The sequence below is a fragment of the Pygocentrus nattereri genome, chromosome 14 (assembly GCF_015220715.1).
Source record: "Pygocentrus nattereri isolate fPygNat1 chromosome 14, fPygNat1.pri, whole genome shotgun sequence".
NCBI classification, from domain to species: Eukaryota; Metazoa; Chordata; class Actinopteri; order Characiformes; family Serrasalmidae; genus Pygocentrus; species Pygocentrus nattereri.
Genome location: NC_051224.1, coordinates 22,774,434 through 22,802,110, shown reverse-complemented (window position 1 = coordinate 22,802,110; position 27,677 = coordinate 22,774,434). Strand labels below are relative to the sequence as shown.

Genomic DNA, 27,677 nt, shown 5'->3' with positions numbered 1-27,677 from the left:
AGTACAGCTCAGACAATTTCATTTCAGTGGATTATGGTTCAGTTATGTTCCCTGACTAAAGATACTGAGATGTACCCTTGAGGGAACCACCCCAGTGACAGTTTAGTACCCTTTTTTTCTGAGAGTATATGATGCCATGACGTTTGCTGATGATTTACTTTAACATAAGCCATTGAGTGTGTGCTTCAGATTGTATTAAAGGACGGATTTAAATCATTTAAATTAAAGATACAGTAAGTTTCTTTTCAGTAAATGTGCTTTCTGGCTGGTTAGAATGTAATATACAGTGTCATTTTGATGTAACTGCATTAGAAACACAAATGCATGGACCTATTTACTTTATACATAATTAAATATCAACTAATGTAGTAATACTGTCATACATTTGGAAAATATGGTGGTATTGAATATTATCAATGTTGTCCAGCACTGTTATATAATGTTATATATGCTGAATCATCCATCTGCTATAAAAATGTCCTTGAAAAGTAATAATATTCGCTATAAATGTGGTTTTTGTGCATGTGGCACTGTCCCTATTTACTGAATATCCTACTAGCAGTCCCACATGGCCATGGACGCTGATGTGGTCACTTAGCTGGTGGTCTGCACGTAGTTTCCAGGGAAAAATCCCTCCACACCATTCAGGACCCCCTCATACCAGCCATTGTCGTTCTTCTTAGTCAGGTAGATTATGTCACCAGTCTGGAAGGCCAAGTCGTCTGGCTTGCCTGTGTCATAGCTGTACAGTGCCACCACTTGGCAGGAAAAAAGAATGGCAAGGAAGAGAGAGGATGACTTTTTGGTTCTCAGGACAAATGAACAGACAAAATTCCAGAGGTACACAAGAAGTACACATCATGTAGTTGAGTTAAAGTAGAGATACTCAAGGTAAAATATTACTCCAGTAAAAGCAGAAGTTGAGTTTGTACTTGAGTAAAAGTACAAAAATATTTGCCTTCAAACATCAAGTATCAAAAGTAAAAGTACTAAAAGATGAATTAACTTAATGCAACTTAGTTACAAGTTAAAGTTTAATTAAAACTTGTTTTATACACAAATGAGTTTCCTTTACTAAAAAATGAAAGTGTTTGTATAAATGAATAAAACAGACGCGTCAGTCACGACTGCATATGTGTACATATTTCTATATTATGATCTATTTACACAAAGTTAGGTTAGTTCATCATTTGTGTTGAACAGACTCTCCCAAAATTTTACGCTGCTGCACTGATGTTGAACTGTGTGCTGCACTGGGTCGGTATGACCAACAGGTCAAAACAAGCTCAAAACAAAGTGACCGCTGTGCCCTGATTGGTGTTCTTGCTTTGCGCTTCTTTCGTTTTGACACGTTACGTTTTTATACACAAATACAAAAGGAAGGACAGATTTCTCAAAATGTAGTGGAGGAAAAAGTCAGATATTAGACTTTGAAATGTAGTGGAGTGAAAGGAAAAAGTCGCCCAAAATGGAAAAACTTCAGTACAGATACACAAAAAACTACTTAAGTACAGTAATGAACTGCATTTACTTGGCTGCTGCCCACCACTGCAAAATTCAGTTTCACAGCCACATGCAGAAGTCTCGGACAAGACGAGATGCTTTGCTGATTTGAAAATAAGTGCAGGGAAATGAGCTTAACTGTAGTATTTTCTGCTAATTTGAAGTCCATTACTTGTTAGCTACATTAGCTTTGCAGCTCCCATGTACAAAAAAGAAGTTAATCCAAGTGTGTGATTAGTATACTTCTTTTAAACTAAAAAAAAGTAATATTTTGAAAAAATGTTGTACTGTGTCAAATAAAAAGTCGTAATATTTTGAGGATAAAGTTGGTTAACTGTAGGGGGGCTGTCATAATGCGTTGGGGTCTCGGTTGCTGTACTGGTGCTCCAGTCTCTTTGTGGATCATTTTGATTTTCATTCTCACTGTCTGTGAAATCGAATGCTCTCTTTGAATGGGGGGAGATGTAGCCCTGATAGCCGTGTAGACGACCCTGCCTGAGATTCTCCTTCAACAACACAGACAGAGTTTCCTCTGACTCCGTCTGGCTCTTCCTGCTCAGCCGTTCCTCTTACTAATAACACTCTGGTGCTGATGTGCAGGAGAGACAGGGAGACTGAGTGTTACTTTATGGGTGAATCGACATGAAGGTATAGCTCCACCAATTCAACGGCCCTCATTTAACATGAGGAGGTGCTTCCCTTTGCAAAGCCTTTGGCCACAATACTGTAACCTTTCCTGTTATTAAGGCTTTTTTCTTGAAATACTACAACTTCATTCTCGAAGTCTACTATTTTTATTAACAGTGGCCCTAAAACGACGTCAAGTAAAGTACCAGGGTGGCACGGTGGAACAGTGGGTAGCACTGTTGCCTCACAGCAAGGGCCTGGGTTCTCTTCGTGTCTATGTGGGCTTCCTCACAGTCAGTTTCCTCCAATTGGCATTCAGGCCAATGTGTGTGTGTATAAATATTATTCGCTTGTGGTATAGTTATAAAAAGTACTTTTATGAACTAAAAATGGGCCAATTTTGTCCAAGAAGTGAATTATACACTGAAATATACAAACCTGACATTAGTACATGAAGTATACTTCAGAAATATACATGAACTTTACTTAAGTTTACTTAATAAAATTCATTTTAAGTATACTTTTTGGTAAGGGTTATAGACACAACCTTTATATACCACTACCACAGACGAGTTTCCAGTTCAGTTTAGTCTCATAGAGTATAAAATATTCAAGTGTGATCAGGTAAGATCTGCTCTGCTCTGAGTGGTGCTGTACCTTTCTCCAGGTATTCGGCAGGTGCGGAGGTATCGTAGTCCACCGGCGGAGGCAGAGGAGGAACATCATCGAAGCCGTCCATGCAGTCCATGGGCACAGGTGGCGGAGGGGCAGGAATCTCCAGGTCTGAAAACACATCAAAACCCAACTGTGAAGAACTGAACATCACTGTACATCATAACAGACACCTGGAACAGACTTAGCTGCAGATTAAAAGGCCAATATTCTAGATCTTTCCTGTATTTTTTTCTCTAAGAAGTCCATTTGTAGTGTCTGTGTGGTTTTAAGTACCAGACAGAGCTGAATTCAAATTTGTATGTGAACATTTTCTGATCTCTCTCTCTCACTTTATATCTTAGAACATAAAATTCAAACTATAATTAAAAAATTAGAATAATTAATAAATAATAAATAACTATATAACAACTAATTTTATATATATATATATATATATATATATATATATATATATATATATATATATATATATATATATATACACACACTAATTTTAGTACTATTAATATTACTACTAATATTAACTATTAATACTAATACTAACTTTTAATATGAATGCTAATACTAATACTAATACTATGCCAATAAAGATATTCATATTCATGGGTGAGAATTAGTTGTCTCTGCTACTGGCCATTTTAATTTTCTATATGTAAATGAGCTCTGTTCTGATTAGCTGCTCGAAACAGTGGCTCAGTTAAAACCAGTACAGGCTGAAATGTGGAACAATCCGTTAGGCTGGGACTAAACTCCTCAATGTTGTGGGCAGAACGAACTTTAAACCACTACGTTCAGATGTGTAGATCCTTTGGAGATGCATTTGCTTCCCGATAGCCAGGAAAAGCACGTTTAATCTCCATCTTCCACTCCCATAACTCTTTTAAATACTAGCTGCATTCCAGAGCCTGGGCTGCAGCCAAGGTAGTGCGGGTCCTCGGTAGGACTGTCCTATGAAGACACCTCCTTAGCAGCCTATTGGTCACACAATTGGAACAGTCCTAAAGAGGCTGCATGGTGATGTCACCAGAGAGGTCCTGAACAATGGAAAAAAAAATGGAGCCTGTTGCATTGAGTTTGTTGCTACAGTAGCTAATACGCCAGCTTATGTAGTACAATAAACTACATATATACATACTTATATACAATACAAAAATATATACACTATACTTCTGCATAAAATACAATATATGGGTGAATTGACTGTTTTATTAACCAATCATGTTACACTTTATAAGGTAATAAAGATGAATCCAAGGACTACACAAGCTCTGCTCCAACATCTTCATTATCCGTCATTTTCACGACTTTTTTTCCTTGGCTTCGTTTGTGCGCAAAGAACTGTGGGTAACCGAAGACCGGGAAGGATACATCTTTTGTGTCCTCAAAATCACTCCGAACGTAGGCTGCATTGCTAGGTTGTATATGAAGAGTCCTTCACTTTGGAACAGCCTTCTGTGATGTAGCGGCCGATAAACATAACCTACCTCGGCTGCAGCCTAGACTTTGCAACACAGCAACTGTCTGCAAGAGCAACGCGACGCATCACACGAACATGAATAGATGAGACTGGGCTGAATGGGCAGTCATCTGGAAATGCAGCTGTGACATCGCAAACATGATGTTTTTAAATTGGACAGCTTAGTTTTCATATATGGACTCTATGGACTAGACAGTAGTTTACATTCTACACGTAAACTGCACTAGAAGTCTTTTAATGTGGTGTTCCATGATACGGGCCCTTTAAAATGATATTCCTAGCACTTCACAACATTTTCCAGAATCTTTAAATGGATCAAAGTTAGTTACCCAAAACAGCTGTGACCGCATTTTTCCTTTAATTCATGCCGAAGTCAGACAGGCTGATACAGAGCTCAGAGTGCAGGAGGAAGAGGAAGATGAAGATGAAGAGCAGAGAGATGAAGCAGTGGGCAGAACTCACCCAGGTGCTGCAGGCGGGCAGGGATCCGGCACAGCGGGCTCAGAGAGGCGGGCGGAGCCATGGGAGGAGGATATGGAGGGGGCGGGGGAATCATGACTGAGAGGTGATTGTAGAGAAATGGACCAATCAGAGCATTTTTATCAGCTGAGGTGTTTTTAATGAGCCATTCAAAGTGCTGAAATGTATTATGTAACTGTAAATACTGCAGTCAATATACTTCACTTACTACTTTAAAACAGGGGAAAATACACTATATCTCCAAAGGTTTTCAGACACCTTCTGAAATGAACTCACTATGAATTAATAGTGAGTTTCTCCCTCTTTGCTGCAGTAACAGCCTCTACTCTTCTGGGAAGGCTTTACACTAGATGTCGAACATAGCTGTGAAGATTTCATTGAGCATTTCTGAGGTCAGGTACTGATGTTGAATGGTCAATTCTGGATCACTCCAACTCACCCCAAAGCTACTGGATGGAGCTCCATCACTCTAGAGAACACAGTTTCACTGCTCCACAGCCCAATGCTGGTGGGGCCCTTTATCCCCCTCTAGTCATGCTTGGCATTGTACATGGAAAACTTAGACTGATGTGTGGCTACTCCAGAGCGTTCTATTGGTCAATGCATTGTTTTTTTGATGATAATACTGCATGTATGCGATTGAACGCCTGTGTCAGATTCTCACAGAGGATCCTGACGTTACTCAATCTGGATCCCCTTCCTGTTCTACACTGTACATGTGTAGAGGAGAATACTTTCACCAGCACCAGCCAGCATGACCCAATCTGTACTGCACATGTAAGCATTTTATGGCAGTTAAAAACTGTACTTGAGCCCTTCCAGAACACCTATGTTCCCCGCAGTAATTATGTATGTGTGCTTTGCACTCTTCTCTGCTTGTTTGTTTAAAATCATGTTGTTTAAAATAAATGGGACAATTGGGAATATCAAATATATATATATTCAATGAGCTACATACTTATTACTTCTATACTTCTAGAACAGAGGTCACTATCACTAATAGGCGGACCGTGGTCCAAGTCCGGAGCCAGGCTCCATCCCATGTGGACGTGGACCTAAAACCGATAAACTGTGGAGAATTATTTAATTTTCACAGGGTGGTCCTTTTTTAATCAGTGTAGCTTTTATGGTAGCTTTAACGGCCCGGGAGGCTCACAGACCAATTGCATGCGTTGTAAATCTCACACATGACGCTACTCAGCCAATCAGATCTGTGCATTACAATGAGCACTGAGACTCGAGTGAGTGACACCACACAGGAGGGACGAGGCAAGAAACTGAACTGTACTTTATTTGATTTGATTCAGTTGTTGACTGTATAAGATTGTTCTGCCTATTAGGCTACTTCAGTTTACAGTATATGGCACTGAATCACAATGCAAGTTGGACATTATGATATTCCGGACCTTTGTTGAGGAAATTTTCTTTGGACCTTTTTGAACTTTAATTAAGACCTCTGTTCTAGAATAAACAGCTTTCTGTCTAAAAGAACGGATGCCTATATTCCACTAATTATATCACATTAATCAATAATGCAGACAAAATGTAGTTGCTATAACACTGAAATGGCATTACACTGGACAAAATGCTGCCCTTAAATAAAGTGCTAGCCAGACTTTTCATAAACAACAGTGAGTCACACAGTGTCAGAAACCACATAATCAGGGCTGGCAGATTACTAAAGAATTCCACATGGTTTGAGGCGACCGTGACAATTTAGGCTACTTACACACCAATCACCTTCCGGGTAGTAACAGGAAGTAACAGACACACCTACGTCTCTCCATTCTCCTCACTGACACTACAACAAAGCGGATTGCGCAAAAGTTGAAAACATTTTATGACCCCGCGTATCTGCCACAGTGTGCCCACTGAAAAAATGTGGTTAAAAGCACAGTGGTGAACTTTGTGGGCTCAGTGTGAAAGCAGCTTTAATGCTAATTAAGCGTCCATTGCTCTTTTTAGCCTCTTAGCCTCATTAGCTCAAGTGCTCAACTGAAGAAGCAAATTTCAAACACCAAACATATCTTCACTGACTGATGCTAGAGGGGTGTAAATATGATTTTTGGCCAAACTACCTCTTTAACTCTGGAGACCTGTTGGATTAGCTGAAGAGTAGCTGTTGTCTGAGTGAAGGGCGTAACAAACCGTAGCGGATGTGGTATCTGGGCCTTACGTGAGCGTGTGGAGGGCAGGTAGAGTGAGTGAGTGTAGAGGCAACGTGTTGCGGGACCCCGGCGGAGCCTCAGAGAGAGAGAGCGCGAGCTGGGGGGCAGACGAGTTCTGGAGCGTCGAGAGCGACGAACTGAACAGCAGCACAGACAGGAACACATAAGCTTGCATATATAAATGCAGTAGGCTCCAAAAATCTGAGACCGCATTCAAAATCTGGTATTTTTCATCATTTATACATTAGAGAAAATAGAATATAGAATAAAATAGAATAAAAACGACAGATAGATTTAGATAGATAGATTTAAATAGAATTTAAAAAGAAGAAAAGCTATGATAACTAAAATGAAGATGAAATATTTAAAGTTCTGCACTATTTCTAGATCAACATTCATATTTAAACATGTTTGTGAATTTGACTGTTTTTTTTAGTCTTATTCCTTCCAGTGAGGATTGTCTGCAGGATTTGATGTGCTTATCATGATCTCCTGCAAAAAAGAAACCTTTTGATCAGCGATCTCAGACTTTAACCCCACTGTACACCTCAGCTTGAACAACCACACCAGACAAGTACACCGCCATAAAAAGTTTGGGGACTCCGAGCTTTTACAAACTGATTTTAACATTTCTTTGGTGAACTGAACTTCATTGTTCTTGTTTTCAGCAAAATGTGGTGGCACATTAGAACAGTAAGTAGTAATCAGATAGCAAATAGAACCAATCAGCGAAAATATCTAGGCCTGTCACAATGATTACATAATCACCCGATATAATCACACGATTTTATGAGACCAGTGCAATTATTTACATTGACTGCAGTTATGTTTCCATATTACAATCATAAAGTCAGAAATCTAATTATTGTAATTATTCGAGACAATTACAATTACTTGAGCTAACCGTGATTATCCTCCACAGTCATTCCACATCACTACAGTCAGAAAGCAAAACAGATGCGTTTTCATCAGCTGAGTAAGACAAGCTATGGGTCCTACAGACACAGTTCTAAATTGGGTGCTATAACATGTTGAGGAAAACTGTTGGTTTGTTATCTAAATAGCTAGCGCTAATTTTTGCATGTATGCTTACAGAATAAGAGTTTTTCGCTTTTTTAACAGTGTCATGGTGGACTCTACACGTGATTCTCTGTACCTGTAGACTTGTGATGCTGTGGACACACAAGAATGTGTATATAATGTAAGGTTAGTTCAACCCTATGTTAACTATAGAGTAAAATCAGTTGGAAGCAATATAGCAATTTAGCTGCTTTAGGCTATATATATATATATATATATATATATATATATATATATTTATTTTTTTGGACACTTTACAGTCAGCTAAAATGTCAAGTCTACTGAGGCTACGTTCACATTACCAGGCTGAAGTGGCACAAATCCACTTTTTTGCCCTAATGTGTCTCAGGGCTGGTGTTTTCAGGGCTGTGTGACACATAAATCTGATCTTTCTAAATCCGATCTGAGCCACTTTCATATGTGGTCCTAGATTGGATACATATCCGATTCGTGGCCATATGACCTTAAAGTGACGCTCAGATCAGAATCCATGTGCTTTTTTCCACTGCACGTGTGCCGTCATTCAGCGTTACCATGGCAACAGCACTGAACAGAAGTTAAAGTCTGTAAACAGTGGAAAAGCAGCTCATCTCACCTTTTTCTCCTTCGTCTCGCTCTAATAATGAAGCTGAGAGCTGATCAGAGTTAATTATCTTCATAGCGATGCTTGTTCTGCTCGTTAGTTTGTGCTGATGATGCATGTGATTGATTCACGTGACATTACTGAGTAGGATGAGTTCATGCGGGACATTTCAGGACGCCGGTTCATCCCATTAATGACAGATTTAAGTCACTTACCTAAACGAGTGTGAACTTTCGTGTCAGAGAGGTGGGATTCGAGCAAAAAATCGGATTTGAGCAACAAAGTTTGTAATGTGAACATAGCTTGACAGGGCTAGCTGTGTCATTGCATCATCCCACCGAACGTTTCTGTGATCCTGAGCGCAGGTAGCTAACCTCGTCGAGAAAACCACTCTGATTTTGGTTTGTAAGGCCTCTGTGTTGAAATGTGTGTGTTTGGAAAAGCCACTAGAAATCTCTGTGCTCAGAATGACTATGGTGGAAAAGAGCCCTCTGATTAACATGAAGCTAAGTGCTGAAGGTAAATATACCCAAAGGATTAGCACAGAGCTGTGGCACACTAACTACACATTTAAGGGGATTTCTTTCTTTAATTAAAATGGAAATCAAACAAAAGAAGACAAGGAGTCACCAAACGTTTGAAAGGCAGTGTATGCCAACTGAAACATATCATCTTGGACGTAAGCACGCATACAGGTGAACTTTAGCATGCAAACTGCTGCTGTCAGAACAGAACCTCATATCTCTCCATCTTTGCCATTTTTCAGTCTCTGATATAATTCGATAATGCCCTTTGCACTTTACATTGTACGTAAATTACAACCCCATTTACAAAAAGTTGGGGCACTGCGCAAAATATAATTAAAAACAAAATTCAACGATGTGCAAATCATTGAAACCCTATATTTAATTGAAAACAGTACAAAGACAACAAATCAGATGCTGAAACTAAGAAAGTGTTTTTTTTTTGTTTTTTTTAAATATATGTCCATTTTGAATATGAATTTGAAATTGATGGCAGCAACATGTTACAAAAAAGTTGGGACGGGGGCATGTTTACCACTGTGTTTCGCCACTTCCTTTAACATCATTCTAAAAGTGTTTGGGAACTGAGGAGACACTGCTGTAGTTTTGAAAGCGAGATCCTTTCTCATTCTTGTTTAATGTAGGATTTCAGTTGTTCATCAGTTCATGGTCTCTTTTGATGTATTTATCATTTCAAAATGCAGCAAATGTTTTCAGTGTTGACTGTATGGACTACAGGCAGGTCAGTTTAGCACCCCGACTCTTAATTGGGAGCTATAATGTTGTAATACATGCAGAATGTGGTTTGACATTGTCTTGCTGAAATAATCAAGGCCTTCCCTGAAAAAGATGTCATCTGGATGACAGCATATGTTGCCATAACATGTATATATCATTCAGCATTAATGGTGCCTTCACAGATGTGCTTATCACCCAGGCCATGTGCACTAATGTCACCCTAAACTATCACGAATTCTAGCTTTTAAACCGTGCACTGATAACAAGCTGAGAGGTCTTCAGCCCAGAGGACACAGTGTCCATGATTTCCAAAAAGAATTTAAATGTTGATTCGTTGGACCATAGGACACTTTTATACTTCCCCTCAGTCCAATTTAAATGAGCTCCAGCCCAAAGAAGGTGGCAGCATTTCTGGATCTCTTCTTTCCGTTTTAGAGTTTCAACTTGTATTTGTGGATGCAGTGATGGACTGTTTTCACAGATAGTGGTTTTCAGAAGTATGCAAAAGTTCTTTACTATTTTATGTTGAGAAATGTTTTTCTTGAATTGTTGCACTATTTGATCATGCAGTCTTTCACAGAGTGGTGAACCCCTCCTCATCTTTACTTCTGAAAGACTCTTCCTCTCTGAGATGCTCTTTTATATCCAATCATGTTATTGGCAATTAACCACCAGGTGTTTTTTTAACATTAAACACACCTTTTTGTTGCCCCCGTCCCAACTTTTTTGGAGTGTGTTGCTGGCATCAAATTTAAAATGGACATATATTTTTTAAAAAACAATAAATATAGGGTTTAAATGATCTGCACATAATAGCATTTTGTTTTCATTTACATTTTTCACAGCGTCCCAACTTTTTTGGAAATGGGGTTGTACATTATGAAAAAGGAACAGCCAACAATTACTTAGAAACAGTCTGGTCACACTGACTTATGTTAAAAATGAAAGTTTTTTTTTCTCCTGTAAAGTTATCACTTTGGAAGGACAAGGTTTTGTTCCAACAGTAGCAATACGGTCGGGAGGAAAAACATCAGCAATGTAAAGTGGTCTTCCATACAGCACACACAGCACAGCACAGCACCACAAAGCTTCATACAGAGTCAAACGCTCCCTCCCATTTACACCTGCAGAAATGGATCGGTTTGGTTTGAGAGGTTTGCTTTCTGTACCTTCTCCGTTTTCCTCTCCAGGTAGAGGTGGAGGAGCAGGAAGCTGCAGGCCATCACTGTTTGGAGGAGGCAGAAGATCACCACGACATTCTGGAGGAGGCAAACTGTTCTCCTCTGGTACTGAACAAACAGGAAAAACAGTACAGCTTAAACATCCATCAATCTGACCCAGGGGTCACAACACAAATGTTAAGAAGAGCCACTTTGCCCTAATAGCAGAAATTAAAGCACTTTGGTAGCCACAATGTTTACATCCATTTTACCATCTTGGCTGTAAATATGTCTCAGTATGTGCTAATGTACTAGTATAGGCTAAAAATAAAACACAGACTTACTTTGCTCTGCTTTAAGCTTTAGCTCAGCTATAGCTGCTTTTCTCACATCTCCAGCAGGAAAGCAGTATAATAATTTCTTGTAACATGTCTCTCAACATTCGACTTTTTATGAAGCTGAAGTCACTTCTCATTCACCAGCTTCTTGTTAATTTTTTTCCGTATGTAAGGTGGAACGTGAACATTCGAATGAGAAACTGACTTCAGCTTCATGACTTTTTAGTGTTTGTCAGTTTCTTGTTGCAGATTAAACGTATCAGGAAACCACCTGGAGTGATTATAAATGCAAATAAGTTCATTTGTCTCCAAACGAATTTCGTTAGCTACTAGCTAGGTGAGATTGTTGTCTGTGCTGCTATTGTGACCAGCCATCTGCACGCCAATCTTCAGGGTTAAAGGGTGAATTAGGAGTTCTACATTAACTCCAGCGTTTAAGACCATTTATTGTTAAACTGTGTTGAACGATCAGAAGAGCTTTATTTTACTGTAAAGGAGGATTATTTTACTTTTACCTACAAATCTAATTCAGCTGTGGAGCCACAACAGGAGTGTAAAAGAGCTGCATGTTGCCGGCCCCTGGTCTGACCTACATTAGAGGCTGGATAATAAAATAACAATAATCAATAAAGTCAAACCATTTTCAATACCAACAATGCACTCTGCTGTGCTTTTGATGCATCATCAGAAAAAGCTAGTGGTCAACTGAGTATGCTTAAATCAAAATGCTAAAGCTAAAAGAAATTAACAGACTGACGAGGATAACGGAAAACAAAACACAGCAAGGAAAAAACATAAAACAGGGCCTGTGAAACAAAAATACCAAGTAAATACAAGAAAAACAGCGGTATAAACACAATGAGATGAAACAAGAAATACCTGGGGCAAATGAGAGGGCGGGGCTATAGACCAGAGACAGGTGAGATGGATAACCAGGAGACATAAACAATGACAAAAGGACATGGCTAGCCACATGAGGGAAGTAAACAAAGACAGACAAACTGAAGTAGAGCAAAGATGTTACACTACTTCAGTACACTAGATGGCACTGTGCACATTTCAGCTCTAGATGATGAGAGAGAAGTCTAGCTGTTCACTCCCAACACCACAAAACCTAACAAGGCTGCAATTTCAAGAATAACATCTTGGAATTAAAATAAATAAATAAATAAAAAGGTCATGCATCGTCTGCAAAGTGGAAATGGTTCAGTTATATTGATAATTAATATTATCAATACAGAAAAATATATTGTGAGGAGGATTTTTGGCCACAATGTGCAGTTCTCTATAAGATTTTTTTTTAATTTTTCACTTTTTTTTTTTTTATTATGTTTGTGTATCCTGTGTTTGTGTTTTATTATTATAACTTATTATTTTATAGATTTTAAAACATACTATTTGATCTTACATGCATGAAAAGTGCTTTATAAATAAAGCTCCTCTATGGCAACCCAAATGTTTGCACATATTAACACACAATCACTTTTTATTTGCTGAATTTAACATATTGGGGGGGAAATAAGGCAAAATATTATGTATGTTCAAAAAACCTCATAGACACATAATGAATAGCACCATCACTGCCCACATAAATGACCGACTGTTTGATTCCCCATTAATGCACAAAGGTTATCACCACAGTAGCATGTCCATGGCTGCCTGCTGCCACTGGTCACTGTTTGCAACAGTTCTGTAATAAGACTCTCACCTGTCTCCAGTGGAGGGGCTGGCGGAGGTGGGGGAATGCTGCTCACGTCAGCAGAGTCGGTCTCCACTGCAGGGGGTGGCGGTGGGGGCGGCAGGAGGTCGCAGGAGTCCAACGGAGGTGGCGGGGGTGGAGGGGCGCACACCTCAGGTTCGCTCGGTGTCTCTCCCTCCAGTGGCAGGGGAGGAGGTGGGGGTCCCTCGTCCAGCAGACTGGTGATGATATCAGCTTCGGGGGACGTAGGCCAGTTGGGCACCACCGGGGGTGGTACGGCTTTACCGAAACTGGACCTGCTCGAAGATGAGAACAAATCCTTAAAGTGACAGTTTCCATTCTTACCCCAACTGTAGTTGATCAGCCAAGACGTATTCACTTCTTTAGCAAGGAAGCTAATGTAGCTAACAAGTAATGGAAAGCTTACCAATTAGCAATAGTCAAAAGTAGACAAAATAAAGGCTTTAACTTGGCTCTGGCTACTGTTTTAAGCTATGCTGATGTACTTTAGTCCATATTTATACATAATAGTGAGTCATACCAAGTCAGAAACCTCAATCAAGTCAACAAATCTAGTCGACAAAGCTATATACTCCACCAATTAGCATTAAGTTGGCTGCTTCTACTGTGTTTAGCTAAGCTAATGTACTTTAGTCCATATATATATGAAACCGTGAGTAATACCGAGTCAGAAACCTCATGATCAAGTCTATTAGAGATACTGAACAACTCCACATGGTGAGTGTGATGACTGAGGTGAGTGTGATGAATTAGGCCTGCGATGGACTGGCGACCTGCCCAGGGTGTATCCTGCCTTCCGCCTGATGACAGCTGGGATAGGCTCCAGCACCCCCCGCGACCCTGAGGGAGAAGTGGCTTAGAAGATTGACTCTACTTGTCTAATCAGCTGGTCTTACTGTTCAAACATTTCATCAGCTGACTTCCTACTTTGTTGGAGTGAAAACCTGAGGCCACACTGGCCCTCAGCGGATAAGACTGGACATCCCTGAACTAGGACTAGCTGTTAACTGCTGTCTGTCTGTGTAAAATGTCGTGAGTTGGCAGCTGTCTCCGCAGCGTTCTCAATGCCGTGTGGCCTGTGCTGTCTCATGAGTCAGTGCCTCAGAAGGCAGCATTATGATTAAGGTGTCTGCAACTGAATTGCATTTATAACGGGCTTCGAGATATGAGAACTCACCGTTAGCTGTTAGCATTAGAGCTTAGCATCTTTCACCCAGAACATGTGTTTTAAGAAAGCTGGTGTGCAGAATTTTCCCACTAACTGCATCTGCGCTAACACGAAAGGTTATGGGATATGCAAGGCAGCGAAAGATACATCTATGCTGCCTTCTTAAAAACAGCCAAACTGAGGAAGCAACATTTGATCTGGTGCCCTCTTGCCTCAGAATCATCATCATGTATCATCATATATATATTTGTTACTTTTCAGACACAGTCTGTGTTGAGCTGCTAGCAAGCCATAGGAGGTGAAAGCGGAAAAGTAAGAACCCCCTGCTGTTAAAAACAATTCACCCACAAAGACATCTGAGCCGAGATAAAATGGACAACTGCAGCTGTCTTTATATTAATCTTGTACAACTGACATAATAAACAAGCACTTTTATAAATGTTGACTGCTTGCTAACCAACAAAGACCAAAATCATCTTCCTTTTCTTAAAATCAGACACTTTTGCATCTAAATAGAGTCCATCTACGTTACCAAACAAACAAGGTATAGAACAGGAGCTGACAGATGGAAAATGCATTTTTTGGCTACTGTAAAAAGAAATTAGGCCTTGTAAGTTACAGTAGCTTTTAAGCTCCAGTGCAAAACTAAAGAAGCAAACATGTCTTAGCTGAATGATTACACTCAAGGTAAAAAAAACACTCAGTGAAAGATTAAGTATCGAGCAAAGTGTGCTTACGTGACAGATTTATCACTAAGAGAAGTTTGAGACACTCCCCGGGACAAAGTAGGCGCCACTGGACACTGTACAGGCTCTGCAGGCCGACTGTTCCTACTATAAAAACAGGCAAACACAAATATAAATACAGTGAGGCAACAAATGTGTATGAGCCACACTCTTCTGCGATGATATCAGTTAATATCTATTTATATCTAAAACAATGTTCTGACATTGATGCTTCTCTATTTACAAGCAGCTAAAACACAAACACTGAAACCGTGACCAAAGGTTTCCTCAAGTCACTGTATGCGGAGCATGCAGAGGAAGTGGTTTGAGCAAAACTGAATGAACTTCCTGATAAGCACATGTTCTTGCAGAACTGATGAGGGCAGTGAATGCTGAGTAGGTTTCATGCTTTAGACAAGAGAGCACTTCTGCATAAAGGAGAATTCCACTGATTTTTCAAATACCGCTGCAGAGTTAAACTGATGAAACCTCACATTTTCTAAATCTAGAAAATCCACAAAAAAATTTACTTTCAGAACTGTTCAAGGTGGCAGTGATAGGAACCAGACGTCCACCTCTAAAAAGATGTCCCCCTCACAGGAGTGAGGGAACACACTGGTTATGAATACACTGCCTGATATTTGAGACATTGTTTTTGGTAGTTCTGAGGAGATTTTGAGCCTAAAATATATATATTTTTAAGCTATTAATGGTGGATAGATACATACAGGGCATTGTGAGGCAAAATAGTCCCCAAAGAAACTTTATTATTTCAGATTTTCCACTAATTTACCATAATCAACATTACATATAAAACTCAGAAGACACGTGTAGGTTCACTGGTGGTTTTGCATAGTAAATAAATTGGCCATATTTGTGTTGTAATCATGGTGACCCCTGGTTCCCATCACCATCACTGAATGTTTACTGAACTCAGTGACTGAACTCGGGGTGGGCAATATTACAATATACTACTGTCTTTGAGAAAAATGTACAAAGAGAGCAGTAATAGGTTCTGTTAATTGGATTTAATGTTGAATAGATATTATTGTACCCATAAAAATCATTGATTTATATTGATAAACTGAACTGACATAATGTGCCAGCATCTAGGCATATATTAGACACAGCCATGAACATGTAATATATGTGTATGTAATAGTTCATAATAACTATCAATTCAATTCAAATGTAAGTGATGAACACCTTTTCAGTCTTTTCAGTGCGTCTCTTTGAGCAGTTAATAGTAATCATAAACTGCTGTTAAATGAAAGACAGATCATTAAAACCTTCTATGGTGCAGTTTATAGAGTAATACAGTGTCTGACATACCCCAGCGTGCCGCTCTGCTTGCGCTTCATGGTGGCCGTTCTTTCCTGTGGGTTCTTGGAGTCCTGTGAAGAGCAGAGGGGGTTAAGAGACAGTAATTAGTGCATTGTAATCTTCATTCATTCTAAGTTTGGGCAATGTTGCCATGATATCACAATATCATGATACACATCATCACAATAAACATTTCTGAGCTGGTATCATCAATTCGTAAAACTAAACAACAGCATGTTTTGTTAAGATGCTCTTAAGAGGTGTATCTGTCTAAGGCCTCTATGACCTGGAAATTGTAGGTTTAAATCCCTAAAATAGCAGAAAAATTAGCCAAAGCTTTACTGATCTTGCAACTAAAGGCTCTAGGACAACCCCAGAAAAAGAACCGCATATTATCAACCCTTCTCCTCCAAACTTTACAGCTGGCACAATGCAGTCAGGCAGGTACCGTTCTCCTGGCATTCACCAAACCCAGACTCGCCCATCAGACTGTGACAGATAGAGAAGCTGATTCATCAGAATACATTTCACTGCTCCAGAGTCCAGAGTTTTAGAAAGACTTTTGAAAATGGAAAAACTAAATTATATGTTGGGACCCGACCAATTAAACTCTTGCACGAGCAGAAGCTTAATAGCAAGCAGAAAGAACAGCAGAGCATCGGGCTAATTTTCCTTGCGTGCGCAAATGTGCTGACTATGCACGCGAGTAGTTATCTTTGCTTGTGTGAGAGTAGTTTTCTGCCCATGAAAGAGTAGTTTTCCTTGCTTGCAAATTTTTTTAATTGGATTTCACGTGATAGATTGTTATCTGACAAGAAATGACCACTGTGCTACCAAAGGAACTACTGAAACAGTGGCTGCACGACTGCCTGATGTTATCGAAATAACCTTGCAGATGCTGTACTCATGCTGTATTGACCACTCCGACTGTCCATTTCATACTCCATTGTAAACCAGAGGAATCTCAGAATGTCTCTAATCTGCTTATATGAACTGCTTTTCATGTTGTTAGATGGAGAGAACTGTGTGTGAGGGTCAAGTTGTGCCTCTCTGAGTGGTCTTTTGTCTCAGTGTATTTGCAGGACTGAATTCTTCCAGACGCCTGTAGTTTGGTGCCTGTTCGCTGTGGACGCAGTCAGGGCTGTGTGAAGGCATCAGTGAGCCAAATTAGTCCCCACAGCACCGAGTGATGCCTCTCACTGTTTTCCCACGGTGCTTTGTGGCTGCCTGCCAGCCAGTCCACTGCGCGTGTGTGTGTGTGTATGTGTATATCTCAGAAAGAAGCAGAATGAGGAACAAAGCGGATGAAAAAGCTCACTCTGAATGCGCATTTGTTCCTGTGTGTGCATGTACTGCTAATTGATGTTGGCTCGGCTGCTCTCCATGCAGGATGTGGTGAAGCGCGTTATCACTGAGAAGTCACACTAAAGCAACACGCTAAAGTGTGTTCTGATATATTTTAGCACCATCTGGGTTTAGCAAAAACTGTTTTTAGCTCCACTAAACAGCATGTCATAGGGTATCAAATCTACTTAGCGCGCGATAAGCTTCCTTTTCCTGTTAGCTACATTAGCCTGTAGCTACAGAATGGCTACAGAATTCATTATTTAATGATAATTCATAGCAGTTACTAAATAATTCATAGTAGATACTGAATTCATACTGGTTACTGAATAATTAATCGTAATTGCTGTATAATTTGTAGCAGTTACTGAATAATTCATACTGGTTACAGAGTAATTAATCATAATTGCTGTATAATTTGTAGCAGTTACTGAATAATTCATACTGGTTACAGAGTAATTAATCATAATTGCTGTATAATTTGTAGTGGTAATTGAATAATTCATATGGGTTAGTAAAGAATTAATCATAATAGCTGTAAAATTGGTTGTGACTACTGAAAAATTCATACTGGTTACTGAATAATTATTGATAATGATAATTGCTGTACAATTTTTAGTGCTTACTGACTAATTCACCGAAGTTACTTGCAGCTAGAACAGGCTGAGTAATGAAGAGTGTGTAGTGCGTGAAGAGATATTCAGAAAGCGAGTAGCTGCCCGTGTCCTGTGTGTGGTTCAGTTGAGAAGAGTCCTGCGTTTTTACCTTCATGCCATGGCCGAGCGAGTCCAGTGCAGTGTACGAGATGGGTGTGCGGCTGTATTTGGGTTTGGGCTCTTTTCCCCCTGCTGGTGGGATGATTTTGTTGCTCCTCGTGTATCTCTTTGCTGCGGTAAAAACGCCAATCTCTCGGCGGGCCACTTTCTCCCTGTGCATGTCCACCGTCTGCACACAGACAGATTCACACTCAATAAGCATCAGCACGTGTAACCGAAACACTCCTGAGTACTCCTGAGCACTGGGATATTCTGGTCATGGTGATACATTTTGTAACATCAAAAACTTCAATGCCATTTTTCAGAGAAAGTTGCCATAAGCTGTTAATTCCCTCTAGTATCAGTTAGAAGAACAGGTTTGGTTTATGAGTTTTCGCTGCACCCCAGCCACCTTATGGATTGTTTTATTTGTATTATTCTAATCTATTTTTTCGAACAAGTAAATTTGGACTGTCCTGATGAATAGCTTTAGATATAATTTTCACTTTTAAACAGCACTGCACTGATGCAAATACATGGGAGTCATATATTAACAACAGCCAGAATTCTCTGGGCTCTGAAATAGACTGATGCTCAGTAGAAATGTGTATTATGTTCTGACAAGTCAACCTTTCATCCTGATTGTTGCCGGTGTAAAGATAAAAATCCAACGACTGTCATAGTGTGAATGGGTTTTAGTGGATTACCTGCACATCTGTGAAAGCCCCATTAAAGGGGAACTCTGCCAATTTCTATGTGAGTCAATCATTCAGATGTAAGCAAAGTTACTCTAAGGCTTTGGCCTAAAAACACACACAGACACACACACACACACACACACATTCACGCGCGCACACACATCTTTTAAGCCACTTCTCCCTCAGGGTCGCGGGGTGGGGGTGCTGGAGCCCATCCCAGCCGTCATTGGGCGGAAAGCAGAACACACCCCAGATAGGTGGCCTAAAAACACGATTTTTAAATTTCATTCATGACAAAGAGGGTGCTGTGAGGATTTTTCGCTATTTTACCATCAGAATTACACATATAAACTCAGAAGATACATGTGAGTTCACTGGTAATTTTGGATAGCTACATTTGTGCTGTGAGACATTGTGACTCCTGGTTCCCATCACCACCACTGTAAACAAATCCAAGTCCATATGTTTCTCTACAATAAACCATTTCATGTCAAATCACTCCGAATGACTCTTTACATCTCAACCACTGAATTTTGAAGCAATTTTGAAAGATCAGTTGATTTACCTTTTAACACTGCACAGATTTTGCAGCATCATATGCTGCCTTTTAGATGCCGTCTTTTTCAGGGATGCCCATATTTTTCAGGGATGCCCATATTTCAACATGGCAACACAAAGAAACATTCTGCATGTGTAACAACAGTATGGCTGTGTAAACAGAGTGCAGTAAGGGTGCTGAACTGTGACCTGCCCACTGTCCAGAAGTGTCTCCCACTGAAAACATGCCTTGCTATCCTCAAAATACGACAGTGAAAGCTCTGTACAGCTGCACAGCTGCAGACTTGTATAACAGAAGAATGGCAAAAAAACTGCGTGTCCACAGTTTAAAAATGCTCCCGTCCAAACTTTTTTGGAGGCAACTGAATCAGCAAATTAGAATCAGCACATACTTACAAAAACCAATGACGTTCATAAGATAAAACATCAGATGTTTTGTACTGTTTTCAACAGAATTCAGGTCAAACAGAATTTAGAAATCACTGCTTTTCATTTTTATTAGCATTTCTTTTTTTTGGAGCTTGGTTTGAACTTAATTAGCAGCATCGAATTCTGGGTTATTCTCCATTTACAGTGGGACAACATGTCACAAAGGTTGCAGGGCTTAAAAAGATGCTTAAAATATCAGACATCAACTATCATTTTAAGAGATTTAATTTAGGAATTTGTATAAAACAGATTCAGGTTAACTTTTTAGATCATTAACATTTATACTACATGTAAAAAAATGTGTTTTCTTTATTCATTAGTCACAGAGATTTTGGTCACTGGTGACTCTTACCAGGACTCTTATTTTACATTTTAACTCAGTATTTTCAGCTTTATTAAACTGCTTCTCTGGGTCGAGGCTCATCAGGGAGGAAGCAGCTCAAGGCAGGAGAAGGCGAGTCACACTTGCTCATTATATTAATCATTATCAATTATAAATATATTAACATTATCATTAATTTATTAATAATTCTGTTTATCAGGCAACTCAGAACTTCTATCTGTCACTGTTGATATGAGCTTTAATGGCTGGGTAATTACAATTTGGTAAAAATTATGACAAATAATTATTATTACTGATTTTAAATACACAAGGTCACCTGATCAGCGAGTGAGTCAGCCAGTTTACAGAATCTTCAGTTTTATTGAGAGTCACTGGCGTCACCGTCACTGGTGTTACACCTAATTCATACAACACCAGTGACTGTAAAACATGTTAGGAATTAAGCTCCTTTCTGCATACATGATAACAGGAGATGTTAATGGACACAAAAAGATTGTTTAGTTTTGGGATGAAGGAAGCTGATGTATCCACCTGAATTCCCACTCCAAACAGAGAATGACCCTTATCTGGACAAAGCTTTAACAGATGTGCTGCAGTGTTATTCGTTCCTGACAGCGCAGCCCTGCAAATGGATTGGACACTTCCTAAAATGCAGATCTCTGTCTGTTTCACACAGTGGAAAAGGGGCGCCCCTATTTCAGGCCTTTTCTGGGTGCACTGCAGACAATAGACAACATCAATAAGGGTTAGCATTTAGCACTTAGCCTCCCAGCATCTGAACACTGGTCCTTTCATTCTCTGTCTCTGTGAGAAGCCCCCCTTAGCAGTCTGTCTCAGGTGACCTGGTTAGGCAGGCCAGGCACGGAGCTTTCTGGAATGCCATGCCGGGTCCATGCCAGAGTGAGGAAACAGAGGGAAATGAAAGAAAGGCAGGGGGGGGGGGGGGGGGGGGGGGGCAAATAAATAGACTCAGAGTAGCTGAGATTACCCTGCTAAAGGCCCCTGCAAACAGACCAACTTACTGAGGTCCCCAGTACTGAGCCCTGGTTCACACCACACTTAAAGGAATGTACTAACTTAAAAGGGGAATCTCACTGATTACCGAAATGTCAGCATAATGTAAAGATAATGAATCAATACCCATTTTTAATAAATAATATGTTGCGCAGTTCCTGTGGTACAGAATAAAAAAATCATGTTTAAAGGGCCTGTGTCATGGAAAAACAAAACTTCTTCTTATTTAAGAAATGCAATTTTGACGTAGTAGGTAAACACTGACGTGCCATTTATTTTCTACTTCATAATGTACAAGTACAGAAACTAGGCATAATTTAAATTCACTGGTTTTGTGATGTCACAAAAACAAACTCATTTACATGTCTACTTATTCAGCCTACAGTAGTTTAGCTTCACCCATTTACACAGAAGCTGTAAGGAGTGTTTCAGCCTGGACTGCTTTTTGAATGAAGTGCAATACATAGCTGCCAATCAGAACAGAGAACATTTACATTTATCAGTATTAAAGGTACAATAAGGTTGGAAAATGAGCAAGTAAAAATAAAAAAGTCTGATTTTGATGCTTACCACGACCCTATCTGGACTAAGTGGTTAACGATGATGATGATGATGATGATTTTGTTGCTTCTCAGAAAAGGAATAAATGCCCATCCGGTGAAAAATAAAATGCAGAAAGATAGATTGTAGGATACGGGCCCTTTTACCCTTTACAGGTAAACAGGCAACGGTCGTGTTTTAGAACTTTGTCATACACTGAGAACAAAACATTTTTAAAAGGCCCAAATCTTACATTTGTTTTGTATTGTTTCCCCTTGAACTCCACTTATCATATTTGTTTGGGTTTGTGCACAGTTCAGCTTTTATTTCATAACATATTACTGTTAAAAACACTGTACATTGGAAATGATGCAATACTAGTGTATATAATATTGTGCATATGTGTATATATTCAGTCTAATGTGTATGTATTTTTGTATTTAAGTACTACATCAGGGCTACCCACTTCACATTTTCACACACCTTCACACCTGTGTAAATGTGATGTGACATTAACATGATTTGATTTGATATAATTCAGTTAGATTTCATATTTATACATTTTCCAAACTCTGTGGTTCCAAAACGCACTTCGTCATATTCTTCAGAACTTTCAAATTTCATAAACTACATTCAGAAGGTGGGCGTCGTGTGAGGCTGTAACTCTTCTTTCCAGTCAAATAGATGGTGAAGTCATTTTAAACCCTTATAATAAAAGAAGCTGAACTCAGTTTTGTTTTCTACTAAAAGTCGACTCATTTTTCCACAAATCTGGGCTATAAACTATAAACAGAGCGCGTCTCTTCAGTGACCTGCTCTGTAAAAATTACTTTTATAAAATAATACAAAGAACGTCTAAGATTTTTGGCTTTCAGCAGTAAATTGTAAGCATATAGCAACATGTGTGATCATAAAACACATTTTCTGTTCATTTGAGGGGAACATTTACAAATAAATAAATAAATAGAATAAAAATTTGCATTTATTTCATGCAGTTACTGAAAAATTTGCCTTATGCTTAGGTCACATAAATTCAGATGGACAAATCAAAATATACCCTGGAGAAAAAGGTTCAAATTAAACAGGACGTTTTTTCTGTGCCTTTTAGACTGATACCTGTAAATGAGCTCTGTTCTAATTGGCTCTTCTGTATTGTGCTTTGTTCAAAAACAGTCCAGGCTGAAACACTCCTTATAACTTCAATGTGAACAGGCGGCGCTAAACTGGTATAGGTAGATATATGTAAATGAGTTCATGTTTGTGATGTCGCAAAAACAGTGAGTTCAACATGGACTGTTTTTTGCAGCTTAGTTTACGGACTGTGTGGACTGCAGTGTGACCGGTACTGTAACAGTGCTTACACACTAGACTGAACTCTTTTATTGCAAGAAAGTCAGTAAAAATCAGTTTTCCATGATATGGGCCCTTTAATAAAGCCAACAGCCCCAAACAGGTGGAGTTATACTGCACGTTTGTATAACACTTTTAATTTTAAAAAGCATTAAGCTTTTTTAAAGCTGCCTCAAAAAACTTCAGAAAGCATGACTGAAAAGACACCGAACCATGTGATTAATCTGAAATCCATACCAGTCCAATCATGTTGACAGAGGACTCGATCTGGCGGAGCTGCGAGCTCTGGGCATCCAGCAGTTTGAGCACATTGGAAGCTAGCGCGCTGATCTGATAGGCCACGCTAGCCAGAGACTGAGCGGTGAAGGCCTTGGTTTCCTCGAGAGCTTTAGTGGCATCAGCGCCAGCCTGTAGAAGTGGAGAACAGAAAAGGTCAATCCAGCTTTACCTTTAACTGGTTCATTCCGAGAGTTTGGTGTGAAATGCTCTGTTCTAGAAAACGTACCAAGTCAGAACTGTTCACAGTGGTGGTGATAGGAACCAGACGTTCACCTCTAAAAACTCCCTCACAGAGAGCTATTACACGAAATGGTTATGAATAATTTAAGTGACCCTTATTAGTCCTAAAACCAGGAAGTTTCACCTTTTTCACCTTTTGCTAACCTTACAAGAGAGGAAAAAACATTGTTAACTTGTAATGAAAGTTAATGGAGCAAGATTGTTTTTATTTGTTATTTTGGACAAAACGTAACTGAAATTTTCAAATTAGGCCAAAAAGGAAAAAAAAATCAAAGTTATGGCTTGACAGTAATGATATAAAAGTTCCAAAGACTCGTGTAGGTTCACTGGTGGTTCTGGATAGTAAATAAAATGTCTATATTTGTGTTGTAGTCATGGCGACCCCTGGTTCCCATCACCACCACTGTAAAGACATCTGAACCACTTCACACCAATCTGCTCTGAATGACTCTGTTTACATCTCAACTGGTGAATTATAAAGAAATGTAGAACATTTGGTGGGATTCCCCTTTAAGGGATGACGTGCTCTGTTATTGTAAGTACATGCTACCGATCACCATCCGCATTTGTGATAATGAACTGAAAAGCGTGAGGTTTAACTCAGGTTTCATCTCTATTATAATCAGTTACACAGCAGGTTCTCCTCCTGATTTCACACCTCCTGTTGGCATTGTTTGGTTCTGACAACAGGGCTCCTTATAAGGAGAGTCAGAGAGTGAAACCTTCCACTTCCTCTCCTGCCACGCTTGTCATTTTACTGCTCAGCCTCAAAGCCAGTTTCACTCTGAGTGATGTTCCCAGCAGGGCGGGTGCAGATTAAACTCAGACTGTTTCCATGCACTAACACACATGAAGCCTGTTTGCCGAACCCAGATTAAGCCTAAGCCGAGACTAAAGACAATTTTTAAAGGCGATTCACCGCTGACATTGCAATTTAGTCTAAGGCTAGACTTAAAGGAGAATTCCACTTGATGATTTTCAACATTTCTTCATAATTAACTGGTTAAGATGTAAACAGAGTCATTCAGAGTGGTTTGGTTTGAAATGCTCTGTTGACAGTGGTGGTGATAGGAACCAGACGTCCACCTCTAAAAGCTCCCTCACAGAAAGTTCCTACATGAAATGGTTATGACTTCACTGCCTGATGCCTGAGACGCTGTTTTATAATAGTTAAAAAAATTTAAATATATTTATTTTAAATCCATTCATGGCGGAGGGATACATGTGAGACAAAACAGTCCCAAAAATTTTCTTTGTGCCTCCATCATCAACATTGGAACTCAAAAGACTCGTGTAGGTTCTCTGGTGGTTTTGACAGTAAATAAAATGTCTATATTTGTGTTGTAGTCATGGTGACTCCTGGTTCCCATCACCACTGCTGTAAAGACATCTGAACCATTTCCCACCAAACCCACTCTGAATCACTCTGTTTACACCTCACACACTTAATTATGCCAAAATGTTTCAGTGGATATGGTGATGTTCTCATACTAAACCAGTGGAGCTCAGATCTGTTCCTGAAGGGCAAACTAAGCTGATTCAACTCAACATTTCAAATACAGCTTTTAGAATTACATTCAGCAGCTCATTACCAGGTTTAGTAGGTGCCAGAGCAGGTAAAACTGACCACTTGATGCACAAAATAGGTCGAATTTGCCAAGCAATGGGGCAATCACACCTCCAACTGAAGGTGAACTGAAAAGACAGCATCTCAGAGTTAAAGGAAGATATCACCAAAAACAAAATTGTACACGGCCTTACATCAAACATCATCAACTGGACAAAACATGTTTGGTCTCTTCAGTTTAGCACTGGACTCAGGGTTGTTTCTGGCTATAAGCAATACCAGCAGTAGTCTCACGGGGTAGGGGTGGACAATACAGGTCTCATACAGATCTCATGATACTTCAAGACATTTTCACAATACACGATAAGCATCACACACTTTCTGAGGTCAATAAGTCAGAACACACACACAATAGAAGCTGTGGTGCCACTTTTAAAATATATACAAAATAATACAATAAACTTACAATGATTTTTATACAACCTTTCACAAAGTGTGCTGTGCTAAGTCCAATTAAAACGACTGTTTATGCTCACTTTATAATGAAACATGCAGCTGGTCAGTGTTTCAGTACTGACGATATTGACGACATGCTCAGAAAAACATATTGTGACAATTTATCAGCGTATTGTCCACTCCGCAGGTCCAGATGCGATCTCGAACAAGAATATCTGGGGACAGTCATGAGAAAATCTGAGTAAAATGCTGGTAGAAGCAAATAAATCAAATTTCTCAACCTATCCAACGTCTCAAACAAGCTCAAAGTAGGGGACGCTGTTGCGCTCATTAACATTTACTGGGGAAAGCGTTTGAATGATAGTTCAATGTAAATAGACTATAATAAAGAGTAGTTTTATTGTCTTTTGCTTTTTTTTTGCTTTTGCTCCACTTTTTCCTGGAAAAATTAACTATTTGATGTCTTTCCATATACACTAATGCAGCTGGGGTGGGTGGGCTGTCACTTAAGGCCCTCAAATCTCTGGAAACAGCCCAATTGGAGATATGAGGCTAATATGTCTAACAATTAGTGGAAGACAAATAAAATAGACCTACATTACTATGTCTTTGCTGATCGCCTACGTTTGATGCAAGGGAAATTTTTCTGCCCCTTTTTTTGGTGGACTATTCCTTTAAACTCTGTTTTTTGCAATTATATTACATCAAGTAGAAAGGTTAAGGATTTGTGCTCTTCTGTTTTCAAATATTTTACTTATGCACAAGTGTAGGTTGCAGAAAGTGACCAACTGTCTACTCAGTTCCCTCAGCGTTTAGTTCCTAATTCTGTTGAGGGGATTAATTTCATTCTGTGGTCACTTTGTTCACTTTGAGGCCTTGTTACTTTATTTTAAAGCAAAAAAAGGGTCGAAAAAGAGTCTGATAAGAGTCAGCACTGATATTTCTGTGCTGATCTGTGCTGAATGGACTAAGAAGTTCTAAAGGATGTTTTCCTCAAGTATGGGTTTAGGCCCTTACACTGCATGAAAGGGGAACTCCACAAATGTAAATAGCTCAGATGTAAAGTCAGTCAGAGGGGTTTGGTGTCAAACGCTCTGTTCTAGAGAAACTTGCCGAGTCAGAACTGCTCACAGTGGTGGTGATAGGAACCAGACGTCCATCTCTGAAAGCTCCCTCACAGAAAGTTGGCTATGAATGCACCCAGTTTTTATAGTAGTTTTGTGTTAAAATTGTGGTCTAACCATATTTCAATGAATCTTTTTAATCAATTCATAGTGAATTGATACATTTAGACAAAGTAGTCCCCCAAAAAACTTTTTCCATCATCAACATTCCATATAAAAGCTCAGAAGACACGTGTAGGTTCACTGGTGGTTTTGAATAGTAAATAAAAGCCCTATTTGCATTGCTGGCATCCCTGGTTCCTATCACCACCACTGTAAAGACATCCGTTTCACACCAAACCACTCAGAACGACTGTGTTTGTATCTCCACCCCTGAAGTTATACGGAAATTTGAAAATCTCGGTGGAATTCCCCTTTAACGCTAACCTACAGGCTGAACCTGAGCCGCAGCAGAACGCAGCAAGCTCCTCACCTTAAGGTAGTTGTCCTCGCAGTACTTGGCCACATTGTGCAGGTTGTTGTAGTTGTCCAGAAGGGCTCGCCGATCGGTGGGAGCCTCTTGGAGGATCTTGGCGACTTCTTCGGTGCAGTTTTGGTCCTTCATCGCGACGCACGGCGCAAAGAGCAACTCCGGAAAGCCCTCTGGCTGCTTCTGAGCGGGTGTGTTTTTCTATAGGCGCCGCTAGGGGGC

At 39.6% G+C, this 27,677-nt stretch overlaps 1 protein-coding gene across 2 annotated transcripts; it reads right to left on the bottom strand.

Moving 5' to 3' along the window:
• Nucleotides 1-27,640, bottom strand: abi3a (ABI family, member 3a). 2 transcript variants are annotated; one of them, XM_017710394.2, is made up of 11 exons: nt 27,459-27,640; nt 23,558-23,728; nt 18,399-18,578; nt 16,299-16,360; nt 14,979-15,074; nt 13,062-13,348; nt 11,025-11,144; nt 6,939-7,067; nt 4,745-4,840; nt 2,788-2,913; nt 1-758 (listed from the first exon to the last, which is right to left on the bottom strand). In XM_017710394.2, the coding sequence occupies exons 1-11, from the start codon at nt 27,588-27,590 to the stop codon at nt 595-597; spliced, it is 1,563 nt and encodes a 520-aa protein (XP_017565883.2). In that variant the 5' UTR covers nt 27,591-27,640; the 3' UTR covers nt 1-594. The 2 variants fall into 2 exon arrangements, with proteins under 2 accessions (XP_017565883.2, XP_017565884.2); XM_017710395.2 differs by lacking the exons at nt 4,745-4,840; nt 6,939-7,067.
• Between the last annotated feature and the right edge of the window lie 37 nt (nt 27,641-27,677).